General features: G+C 33.3%; 1 protein-coding gene across 1 annotated transcript; it reads left to right on the plus strand.

Moving 5' to 3' along the window:
• The first annotated feature begins 4018 nt into the window (after positions 1 to 4018).
• On the plus strand, positions 4019 to 4977 carry LOC144547422 (E3 ubiquitin-protein ligase SIRP1-like). Its single transcript, XM_078296075.1, has one exon. It carries the CDS (start codon positions 4086 to 4088, stop codon positions 4875 to 4877), a length of 792 nt encoding a protein of 263 aa, XP_078152201.1. The 5' UTR covers positions 4019 to 4085; the 3' UTR covers positions 4878 to 4977.
• Positions 4978 to 13368: the final 8391 nt, after the last annotated feature.

The following is a 13368-nucleotide window of genomic DNA, read 5'->3' on the forward strand; positions in this document are numbered from 1 at the left end:
AATTGATGAAATTTTTTTCATCTAATTTGAGGAATTATTTTTGTTCTTTCATACAACTGGATCTACGATTTTGGCTGCCTGATTTGGTTATAAAGCTATTTGTAGGCTTTCGGAAGAAATAGGTTACTAAGTACTGAGAATTTTCATATAGAAGAGCCTAGATTTAAGTTCTTGTCAGATGGTGTATATTTATTAATTAGATTGCTATTAGTTTTAATCGGATGATTTTCATTGACAGCCTCTGTGAGAGGTCTGTAAACTAACCTGGATGTTAAAAATTGAACTATTTGAACTATTTTTTTTTATTTTTTTTTATGGTCGGCAAATTGCCGATTTGCCGATAACACGTATATTGATAAAAAAAAAATTTTTACAAGTTCTACATATGCAGATACCAATTAGAACTCCGCCGCCTATACAAAGGAGTTACTAATTCTCATCTCAACCTCTTGTCAAGATTCACTAATTCTATCCTAAATGTTTATTCGCTAATTTTCTCTCTCTAGTGCCGTATCAGTGATAAGTTGATGCACCACTTTCCTTTTTGCCGAGAATAACCTCCTATTCCTCTCTTACTAGAGAGCCCATACTCTTGCCACCCAGATTAATTAGGTCCCAGTGCGACCCTTGTGCATGTTGTTTCCTTTCATTAATTCAGGTTGAGATTATGTCCACTGCATCCCTAATGGAGATGTTGTACTGCGCCATCAAACTCCTCCAAAAAATCGCCGCATAGACGCAGTCCCATATGATGTGGTCCCTAGTATCCACCGAATTTCCAGAGCAAAGGTGACATTTAGCAGTTCATTTAAAGCAAGCATCAGCGTATACTATCAGTACCATGCATGATTCCTATAACCACACAAATGACTCACAAGCAAAAATAAGAAATCAACAGAACTGAACAGAATAAAAATTCACTAAAATTGATAACGGGAATTTATCTCAGAGATGAGAATTTATCATGTGTCTAGTTCGTGCAATAGTTCGTTGATATTACGATGCAAATTCCAATTTATTTCTAGATTACCCCCTTCCATTGTAAGTTGTCATGTTATATGCTAAAATTTTATAATTGTTGCATTTTTATTATGAAAGCATTAAGACCCGAGTGCTTTACATATAGATATAAAATTGATAATGAACTGTTTTGCTTTATATTGAATTGTCCCTACTATTAACTATGTTCAGATATTCATCTGAAACAATAACACATTTAACAAAAATATATCACTCACAGTGAAAGCACTTTGTGAAGTGAATATGTGAATTAATATTAGTTTGTACTTGAACACACAATCTTGATGATGCTAATGACATTCTTCCTTTGTTTAGGGACACCAAGAGATAATAACACAGCTTGTTGACCTCATTGGTATTACATCCATGTTGAAGGCAAGCTTTTTGTAATCTTTTAATTAATATTGTACTGTGCTATGCAAAATAACACCCATCACCTGTCATGCTTGCAGCTAAATTTCCATAAAATTTTCAAACTGCAAACTAAACTCTTGATGGAAAAATTACATCTAAGTGTATATTCAAATATAATCGATCATATTCGAAGTAATTCAGTTTAGCTGCTAAGGATTATAAAATGTCCATAGACATTGCATATTTGACTTGAACAGTGACTTAGGTACTTAGGTTCTATTGTTGAGTGTGATACTAAGAAATGGGTGATGGGGTTCCTCTGTTCCTGCTAGTTAATCTGGAAACAGAGAAACGAAAAGATTTTCCGAGGAAGTACTTTGCCACCAGAGATGTTAGCGGGTAGAATTACCCTTGAGATGAAATTATGGTTAGATCATGGATAGTATAGTCATTCATCTACAATGCCATGCAGAGGAGAGGGCAGGCATAGGGTAGTTTTCTTTTACTCTGTTTTTTTGTAATGATGTAAAGTTATCAATAAAATACGGCAGCCTCTGCCCTTCATTTCAAAAAAAAAAAAAAATTCAACAAGCAATAGTTAAAGATTAGAGTGAGTTGAAAAAACAACACATAAATTAGTACTTTATTCATTCTAAACAATTTTTTAATTATTATGAATATATAGTTTTGAGTTAGCACTATTATCTTATCATCAAGGTTAGTGCTAACCTAAGTATTGAGAATAGCTATTTTTTCATTCAAACATAGAATAGTTGCTAACCTGAATTTAGAATAGTCTTTTTTTTTAAATCCAGGTAGCGACTACCAGTTGTATAAATAAAAATAGATGTGTTTACAACTTCAGAAATCTAAAATTAAACCCCCTTTCTCTCAGAATTTTATAACTGAACCTCTACAACATTTCAATCACATTGAAGTCTCCTCCTTGATATCCTGCGCCAACAGCCATGGTGGTTTGAGCTGACGGCTGAAGATACAAGCATTTCGCTGTTTCCACACTCCCCAGAGAACACACATAATTCGGGTCATCCAAACCCTCTTAGATTGAATTTAGAATAGTCACTAATCCAAATAACCCTGCTATTCTTTAACACCCAAATGCACCCTATGTGTTTGTTTTTTTTCCAAATTAGCTCGCTATTTTACTATTTCAAAGTTGAGTTAATAACTATTTTTCATCTTTGAATTAGTCGTTACTTCCACTAACCCACTCCTTCGGAATAAATGCGAATTATAAGTAAAATCGTTTAGTTTGCAATAATGATGTACATATTAAACGAATAATTCCTAAATTGAGAAATTAATGGCCGATTATTTCGTCTGGTATCTGTAGTGGCAGACAAATCCAAATAATTGTTTAACATAGCAGTTTTGGATTCATGCAGCGCATGGATCGTAGAATTAAAAAAGTGCTATATATGATTTGTGCATTGCATGAAGCCATAATTCCTCTGTTAAAATTTTAACCGAATAATTTACAAAGCTCGTTAGTAGAGTTGGAGAAATAGCACCACGAAGCCAGTTCCGTTACAGAACGGTACAATTATGGTATGGAATGACACTGTGCTGTAATCATCTTTGAAAATTTAGCATGACACATTACGTGATCACACGAATTACATGTAATTAGAAATATTAGATCTTAATCAAATATTAAATCTTAAATAAATTAATTTAAATTATAAAAAAATAATTAAACGTGATCAAATATAACTAATTACGTCCGAACATAACAAGTTTTGACAAAATATAACTTACAAATTACAATCATTCTAGTGCATTTTAATCACAGCATGAAATCAAAGTTACAGCGTGATAGAATAATTAAGAATTTACAATTCTTAATTTAGACGACACGGCACTTTTTTCCAACTCTGCTCGTCAGAAGTGGCGAGAGAGAATAATTAAGAATTTACAATTTTTATTACCCCAAAAGTAATGTGACGTCAGCAGACAAAACAAGGTTAGTTACCTGTTGTCGCTAATTAGAGTCCGTTAAATGCTTGGAACCGGGTGCATCTCTCCTTTCTCGTCTCTATTTGCTTTCCAATTCTCTCTCGCGCTCTCGCCTTTCTTCTTTCTTACATTATTTTCAATTCCCTCTCGCTCTCGTTCTCTTGTCATATTTATCATTCGCCTAGTTTTTTTTATCTTTCTGAGGTAAACACTCGGTGAATTGAAATTTCTTCAGGTGTGATTTCTGTCCCTTTCTGCTTATTTTCCTTCAACTCGAATATCTTTGTTACTCAGTGCGTTTTGATTCAAGAAATTCCAAGATCTTGTGCGTTTGTGTTTCCAATTAGAGAAAAAAATCCGCTTCTACATTGAGAAACGCACTCTGTTCGAGCAAAAATATGTTCTTTCTCTCTCTTGATTTTGTTTTGGTTTATGAAAAAGAAGAAGTATCCTTTATTGGAAGAATTGATTATTTTGTCTATAAAATATAAATGAATGAATTATCATGTCCCTTTCTTTTGTTCAATATCCGTACCAAGAATACTCATTTTACATGCCTCTAAATTACTATTACACATACAACTTCTATCTTTTTACTATTAGGAAGAATTAACTATTAAGCAAAGCTTTTCATACTCATCCCTTTTCTTTCATATGCAGTAAAAATGGGCAGTCAACACGAGCCCCTGATCACAGAATTTTGGTGCCACTCATGCTCGCACATAATTCGCTTCATGGAAGAGGAAGGTGTTGATCAGCTGGTTTGCCCCTTTTGCTTGTCTAGCTTTGTAGAAGAAATCAACATCAATTCTTCTCACGAAATTTCGACTGTGGGCCCCGATTTAGCACTCTACGAGTGGATACCAGTCCTTCGAAGTCTACAAAACTCTTTGCTTAGGCTGGGAGTGGAGCGGTACAATGAATCACAATCTGATGATGACTATGGCATCTTGCAAAAGAAACTCCACAGAGAAGCAGTGATAGAAAAACTTCTTGATGCTATAGTCGTCATAAACCGGCACCAAGGTATAGAAAGCTCTCTCTCTTTTGGGCCACAGTTGGATCGCATACTCGAGTACCTCTCCGAGAACCCGCCAAGCCGGTATCACACTGACGACCTATTGATGCCAAAGCTGAATACCCTTTTGCGGTTTATAGACGACTGCAATTGTGCAAACGAAGGGGTATTGACAGTCAGGATTGATCAATCGGCGAGGGGTGAGAAATGCACTATTTGCTTGGATGATTTTGTTGTGGGTCAGGTGGCCAGTAAGGTACCATGTAAACACATGTTTCATTGCAAGTGCATCAAGACTTGGCTAGAGGTGCATAACTCGTGCCCGGTTTGTAGATTTGAGCTGCCAGGGGAGGTTTTGAGGTGTACGACTAGAGATGCTAATAGTGGCAGGAGAAGTCGAAGGAGGGGGAGGCGATTTTGGGTGCATTCTCGGTGGCTGTTTTGCATGGGTCTTTGCAGGGAACAAGGTCAATCTTCTGCTACGACTTCTTCTCTTGGTACCAGGTAGAGGTACCACAAATGGTAAATTGAAAGAGTTGATTTTCTGGTTCTGTTAGGTATAGAGACCACAGTAGCTGTTTAGTCGTCTAATGGTGCTTATTTTTTTTCATTTTTGAGCATCCGAAGAGTATATGTTGGTATATATTACATCAAATTTAGTCAAGCTGCAAGGGAATGCATACTGCATAGATATTAGATGGTAAGTAGTTTTACCATTTTGAGTGGCAAATGTTTGAGTTTAGAAATTATTCAAAACCTTCTTAGACATTTTACCTTTACCCCCTTTTTTGTGCTCCTTTTTTGTTGTTGGCATTTTATGCCTGTAACTTCTATGAAATGTATGTTACTTGTTACATTCTTTTGATTTGTGCTAGCTATTAACTCATGTAATATAAATTACATTGCAAGGATATATGTTACCTCATGTCCTTTGTTGATGATTAGATGTACAAATTCAGTTATTTGTAAATGCAATTTTTCTGCAACCATGTCAATGCTGAATACCAGATGGATTCATTTGCTTTTACAGATAATATTTTGTATGAAGGTATCTTATTTATTATGATCAATTGTAATGTATGATCCATCTCTATGGCATATACTCTCTGTGCTGCAAAATTGCTTATTCCAAGAACAAACGTACAGCGAGTAAGGTTAATTTTTTCACTTTCATATTGTTGCAAGAGAGGATACTGACACATGACGTGATGATACATCGGGGAATGAATTGTGATACTCGGTGTGTCTTGTGTCAGGACTGCACAATGAAAACAGGTCTGCATCTGTATTTTTAGTGTAACTATGCCAAACGGGTCTGGGAGTTATTGGGTTTGCTATTGCAAGCATGTGATACGATACCCATGACTTGGGATTCTTCTTGGATGCGGTATAGGCAGATGGTGTGCGAATCTAAGCGGGTCTGGGCTACTAGGTTTATGGCTGTGTTGTGGGGTTTATGGAAGCAAAGGAATGCAGTTATTTTCAGAAATCAGAAGAAGCCACCTTGACTTTGTAAATACGGTATAATAGAGGCGTAAAAGAAATAACAAACTAATCAATAAAAAAAGTCATACAAGTATCAATAAAAAGAATAGAAACAATTATTCAAATAATGTACATTTTTTTTTAAGAAAAGGCAAAAAGCCCGTTTCATATACGAAACATGATAATTACACAGCATTCGTTATGACTGACCTACTGCAGCCGCATAATCCCATAAGCATAACAAGTAAAGAAACAAAACACATACGCCCTTTTTTATTAATATCCACCAAAAGACAGTAATAGAGAAAAGAACTATAGCTAAGCCACCAGTAATGGGGCTGGGGAAATTAGATCCTATATCAGGATTTGTGCAAAAATAGGATGTTTGACTCTTCATTCAACTGGTGTTTCATCTCTCCATCCCAAGATTCTCACAGCATCATGATCCATCTCCTCCCCTCCCTGGGACGGTACCGCCTGATGGTCAGTCGGATCTCAGACCCTCAAAGGAATGATATCCAGATCTCTTGGCAGAAACTTGGTTGCTGCAATTTTGACTCTCTTATCCATATGACCTGCCCAGTAATCAAAAACAGAAAGAATTAGCATAATAATTGATCTAATTGATTTGATAACAGTTTTTTGAAAAATGATCTCATTTCGATGTTTCCACAATGTCCAACAAAACGCACTATAAACTACTAGAAAAGCTTGTTGTTGAATAAAATCTAAGCTACACGAAAAGGCAAAAATATCTGAAATCTTACACCAGTGTACAAATACATTCTGACAGTACCCTAACCAGGACCATACTTGCTTGGCCATTTTGCATTTGAGGAACAAATGGGTAGCAGTCTCTGTCCTATGACAAAATTGGCATTGTAAACTACCTGTCCACCCTCTTTTTGTGTAAATTCCGTTTTGTTAGGATTCTATTATTAGAGAGGAGCCACATAAAAAAAATTATTTTGGGAGGAATGGGTAATGACCACCATATAGCATAAGTATTATTGTTAACACCCCTAAAATTTAATAATTGGTAAATGGACTGGACTGTAAATTTTCCTGTAGAGCTCCATCTCCAGGAGATCTTGTCCAGACTATGAGTGAAGCTGCAAGAACTAATGATCATGAGGATGTCATTCCATTCTGTTAATAGAATCCCAGTTAAGGTTCTTCTAAATCTAATTATTGTGCCTTGAGAATTAATGACAGCATGAAAAGGAATGTGTGGATTAGAACATATATTGTAGAGTTGAGGATATCGGGTTGCTAAACTACAGTTATCATGCCAAATAGTAGTCCAAAAAGGTATGTTAGATTGAGAACCTGGTTCAAAGGTAATACTAATTCTGCCTATGGTGTCTAGTTTTAGTATTTCATTCCAGAATGGTGAGAAAGGTAGAGTTGTATGAGCATGATAATAGCTAAATTGGATCACTGTTTTCTATAATCCCTGGTACGAGGCATCTTGAAACCTCCACCACCATTTTAATAGTAATGCAATGTTCATTAGGTGCAAATCTACAATAATTAAACCACCATGTTTTTTAAGTGTGCAAGCTTTGGTCCAATTAACTAATGAGTACTTCTTCCTATGATTACTACTACAAATAATGTACATTTTATTTTTATTTTTTTTATTTGAGCAAAACAGACCCATAATTACTGACCCAATTGATCCATAGGATGGCGTAATACTGCAAGACCTTGAATATTGATCACAAAACTGGAAGGGATCATAATTGGAAAATTAATTTACTGGTTATTTTAATTTACCAAAATCATTATATTTATAAAGTGTTATTGAAGAAAGGTAAATTACTTAATGGATGTCAAATTTATGGTTGACTTCTCCACTTCACCGTGCTCTGGTGCAATGTTTTTTTTCCTAATATATATATATAGTTTGTTTTTATTATTTTAGGTAAAAATGAAATTCAAGCCTCTTAACTATTAACTAGTATCATACCCGTGCGTTGCAACGGGAACATATTATAAGAAACAAATATATCAATGAAAATAATAATTATCTAAAAATTAAAACACATGTTAATAGAATATTTATATGATTATGTATTTTTAATTAACTTTAATCGTGATCTCTGATAACAATTTGATGATGTGATAATTTTTTATTTTTAAGTACCAATGATATCAAATAATAGCTCGATTCGAATCTAATATCAAATATTATACAACAATTCAATATCAACATATAATATGATATCAAAAAACATAAATAAAAAGTGTTATCGTGTGTATGTATAGGATATATATACACACACACATATTATAAAAAAAATATATATTCACACACACATTCCAATTTATACTCTTCTTTGTTTCCAATTTAGAACACACACACACATTGATATATTTTATATCGGAAATATATTCTAAATTGTCCACACCAATATGTATAGAAACAAAGAAAGAGAAATAAGGAAATAAAAAAAAAATTCATTGTGATCCGTATAGAAACGAAGAAATAAGAAAACAATAAATAAGAAAATAGAAGGTGGAGTCTTCTCAATTGAAGATGAGAAATATGGAAACAAAATAAATAAGGAAACGGATAAATATATCGCTAAATTTCAGAATTTATTCAATTTTAATTGTAACGTATCGTGTAGCAGCATATGTAGTGGGTATGTTTTTAACTAAATTTAGACTTCTATATATAAAACAGATGCATTTAATCAAAAGAAGACAAAATATGTAATTGGAGAGCTGAGATCAAATCCGAAGTTTCATCTTTCAATCGTAGCCGTTGGCGGATCAGACACCCAACGTGCTTAATAATAGAATAGAGAAATAGAGATATTCGGATTTTAAGATAACATCTGAAGAATTTCTAACCTATGTTGTTTTTTTAACTTGTGTATTATGCATTTATACTTATCAACTGACCAGAATTGAGCAAGCGTATATACAATACATTGGTGGGCTGGTGGCATTAAAACCCTGCTTCCAAGGTAATTTATTAAACAAGGTAAGACTATAAATTGGCTTTGTTATTTGTTATTCACTATATATAGGACGGGAGCTTATAACAAGAACCAACTTATTTGTTATGCGACTCCCAAAACTAACAAGAGCTTACCCAAGAAATTCATCAAACACCTTGTGTGCAAAAAAAAAAAAAAAAAAAAGACCAATTGAACGCAACGGCCAACGGGTATGCACTACAATTGACAAACCAATACCAATTAATTCGACCCGCTAACAATTGAATGGGACAGGTATGCACTACAAACCAATACCAATTTGCACCCACTAGCTAGAAAACTAAACTGAACCAATCCTTTGTGAATGCACTGTCTTTGCTAATAAAGTCTAAAAAAGAAAGCAAACCGATGCAAACACTTTCCTCAATTAGAAAATCGAATTGCTAGGAATTTAAAATAACAACACAGACCAACCTAAGAAAGCACCTCTTTCGATATTGAATTCATATTGTTATTTTTCTGTAAGACAAGAGAGAAGAGATTTAAGAAAACAACTTATTATTATAATCTTATTTTCAACTTTACATGTATCTTTATTTATTTGAAACTTTTAAATATACTATTTGTTCAAAAAAAAAAACCAAAAAGCCCCCTTTTTTTCTGGAAAATTCAATTTCTTCTGTAACCGCACCTAGCAGATGCAACCCCACTTTTTTTTTCCAGATGAGGTTTGTTATTTGTTTGGGTTTTTTGTTTTGAAAATAGTTGTATTTGTTTTGGTTTTTTTAATATCATTTATTTTGAAAATATTTTTTGTATGTCAGAACAAATATTCAATTAGAAATGTTGTTCGATTGAGATATCGATTATGTATGAAGAAATACTGTTGTAATGATCAAACGAAATAAATATTAAAACATCAAATAAAATAAATAATAAACCAGCAAAATAAATAAGTAGCAATATATGATAAATAAGTCACAATATCTGACAAAACATCTAACAAAGTACGAATCCATGTTGTATTTTATCATTTTTTCCTAGATGACAAAACATCTAACTTGAAGACTGTCTATCTCTCCTAGATGCCATGTTGTATTTCATAATTTTTTTCTATTAGGATTTACAATTAATTTTGGTAAAATTAACCTAATTATAGTTTGGGTATGGGTCTAATTTAATTTTGGTGCTCAAATAATTAATTTTGATAAAATTAACCTAATTATAGTTTGAGTATTGATCTAATTTAATTTTAGTGCTAAAAACAATTAATTTTGGTAGAAAATCCTAATTATAGTTTGGTATTAATTTTGGTACTCAAACAATTAATTTGGTGCTCAAGCAATTGATTTTGGTATATAAAATCCCAATTACAATTTGGTATTTCTCTAATTTAATTTTGGTTCTAAATCTAAAGGTACATCTAAATCCTAAATCTTAATTCTAATCATAATCCTAATCCTAATCCTAAATCTACACCTAATTACTACTCTAAACTAAAAATTAAAACTAGAAAAGAATAAGAAAACTTACCCGAGTTTGAAGGGATTGAAATATTGCTTGAATAAGTGGTATAAATGGGACTTGCGACCCCTTTTATAGGGCATTTTATGGGATCGCATCCACTAGGTGCGGCCATGGAAAAAATTGAATTTTCCATAAAAGAGGGTTTTTTGGTTTATTTTTTTTTGAACAAATGGTATATTTAAAATTTTTGGCCTATTTATAGTTACAAGGCATTCAAAAACTAGCCATTGGAATGCACTATTCCCTATTCCTATTAATTACATAGCACTATTTCCTACAATACACTATTTTCTAGTTTATTAAATAAACTAGTCGTTACAATTTGAATTCTATTTCATGTTTTAACACCCCCCTCTCAAGTTAGGAATGTATTTATCATACAATCCTAACTTGTTTTTAATTTTCTCAAATGGACTCGGATCCAAGCCTTATAAAACATTTTTAATTTATTTATTGAATAAGTTAATTTCTCATATTTTATTTACTTTTGCCTTCATACCGTTTGTAACTAAGACATATTTATTATCATTGGTCAGTTTGAGGTTTGACAATAATTGTTTGTTACCAAACATATGATCTATTGCACCACTATCTATAATAATTTGGTCAAAAAAAAATAAAATATTGAGAGTGAGATACAGTACCACATGAGCTCTTATTTTGAATTTGGTTAGCAAGCATTTCGATGATTTGTTGGAAAAGATGTCGTGGCATCGAGATTGAATTATTTGTGGCACTTGAGTGGAAACAAGATGCATCTCCCCCAATCCAATCCAATTCATGTCTCTCTCTCTCTCTCTCTCTCTCTCTCTCTCTCTCTCTCTTTTCTCCGCCACTTTCCACCCTTTCGGTCCAAGATTAGAATACCGATCTCGGGTGTGACCCTCTTTTTTGCAATTTGAATAACTATTGGGATTGCTTTAGTGATTGGTGAGATCAGAGTTTTGTATCATGGTTGTTTGATTTTTCAGGAAAGATTTTTTTTATGGATCTGATCATAACAATTTTTTCTTGTTCTTTACTGATAATAGCAAATATTAAAATTTTGTTACCAGATTTTTGGTACGTGCAGAGAGAGGATTACTTTGGCTATTTTTCTCTTATCCTTCTTTCTCTTGACACTTGTTGAGTTATTGGCTATTTGGCTCTTGACTCTATTTCTTTGATACTGATTGAGTTTTTGGCTCTTTCACTCTTGACTCTCTTTTTTTCTTCGCTAGTACCGACTAGCTTTGCTAGTTTGTGGCACTTGTGTATAATTTCAAATCTGTGGCTCTGATATCATGTTATTATTGCAATCTTATTTTCAGTTTTATATGTATCTTTATTTATAGTTATAAGGCATTCAAGAACTAGTAATTGGAATGCACTATTTCCTATTTCTATTAATTACAGAACACTATTTCCTAGTTGATTTATAAATCAACTAGCCGTTATAATTTAAATTTTATTTCATATTTTAACACATATCATCTACATTAATGCACCGGTTGTGTTTAAATCTGATCCATTCCTTGCCCCTGTGAATTACAGGTGTGAGTCGGATTCTGATCGGACGGTCCGGAATTAAACTCAAACGGTGCGTAAATGCAGAGGATGCGGACTCTTCTATATTAGGCTGTTGTACTCGATATTTTAAAACAAAACAAAACAAAAAAATGAAAAGGCCATTGACGATTTAGCCATCCAATTGTCACACTTCGGTACAGAACCAATGGCCAGCGTTGCTCTTATATAAAGGATTTGCTTGGATGATGAGTCTATCTTGTTATGTAACATGAATTCAACTTTACAGGGTTTTTTTAATGCAAGTACTAATTTTCAGCCTTGAAATTTTACTTGGTTGTCCGTCTCTTCTATATACAGAAAACAAATTGCTAACAAAAAGAGAGAGAAAAAGAAGCAAATTAAAAATAAATATGGAATTGATGTGGAGTAGGAGGAAAGTGGTGACTCGTATATCTTATTGGTTCACCAAGCTTGTTTTAGAAACATATAAAACTAGAACAACTTCAACACTCCACGGTCACACCACCATATTATCTGTATATATAAAGAAAAGAAAAAAAGATGAGAGAATGAAGCGAAACAAAGTTATATTGTCATTTTTTTATTTAACAAGTTGAGTGCCCACTGATCATTATGCCTTTAAAGTAATTTTAGGATTACGGTTTGAAGTAGGGGATCTGCATTTTCTGTAAGTATGGATCTTCTGAGAAAGATCATGACATATCGAACGTCGACTTAGATCATTCCAACCAAATTGCCTGCTTTTGTATTAGATTTTTTATATGAAGTGGTCATGCCACAATTCAACATAAAAGTTGTTTAATTGGTACCAAAGTCCGGAGCAATTAAATAATAGGGTTGAAACCTTAAACCAATAAGCAGCAAAAAAATTACAGTCTCCTATAGTCAAAACTACATATCATCAAAATGCTACAAACGGATAACAAAATTGCATGGAATCTACAATTCAGTCTCTTATATTAGTTTAATTTCAAGCTTATCTGGATTCCCTGTTCTAAAATATATAGTCCAGATTTCTACTTATAATTAGCATATTTAGAATAGATACTCTGACTTTGTTTCTTACAATTTTTCCCATTTCTACCGAACCTATTATTAGTCTTTCAGATAGATTGATCTTCACTATGAGATGGTTGTGTGCTCTACAAGCTAAATAAAGGCAGTATCTCTTTGTTCTTTTCTTTTAAATTCTCTTACTTCATATTTCTGTGTTTACATTTTCTAATTTCCTGAATAAAAATACAAAGAATGAGTGGTCCTTTTTCAATAAGAAGTAATAGTATGCAAGACCCAAGTCGGTACCATGCATCCTCATCCAATAACAAGCTACAATATGCAGGTTGCTCCAGGTGCTTTACTAAATGCCCCACGTGCTCCTCTAGCCTTGATGACAAAGATGATGCAAATGCGATATCAAATGAATATGAGACAGATTCAAGTGATGATTTTAGCATGGATAGATCTGAAAATTTTCTCCCCAAATGGGACAGATACCTCAGCACCTTA

Source organism: Carex rostrata, chromosome 31 (assembly GCF_964058835.1).
Source record: "Carex rostrata chromosome 31, lpCarRost1.2, whole genome shotgun sequence".
Lineage (NCBI taxonomy): Eukaryota > Viridiplantae > Streptophyta > Magnoliopsida > Poales > Cyperaceae > Carex > Carex rostrata.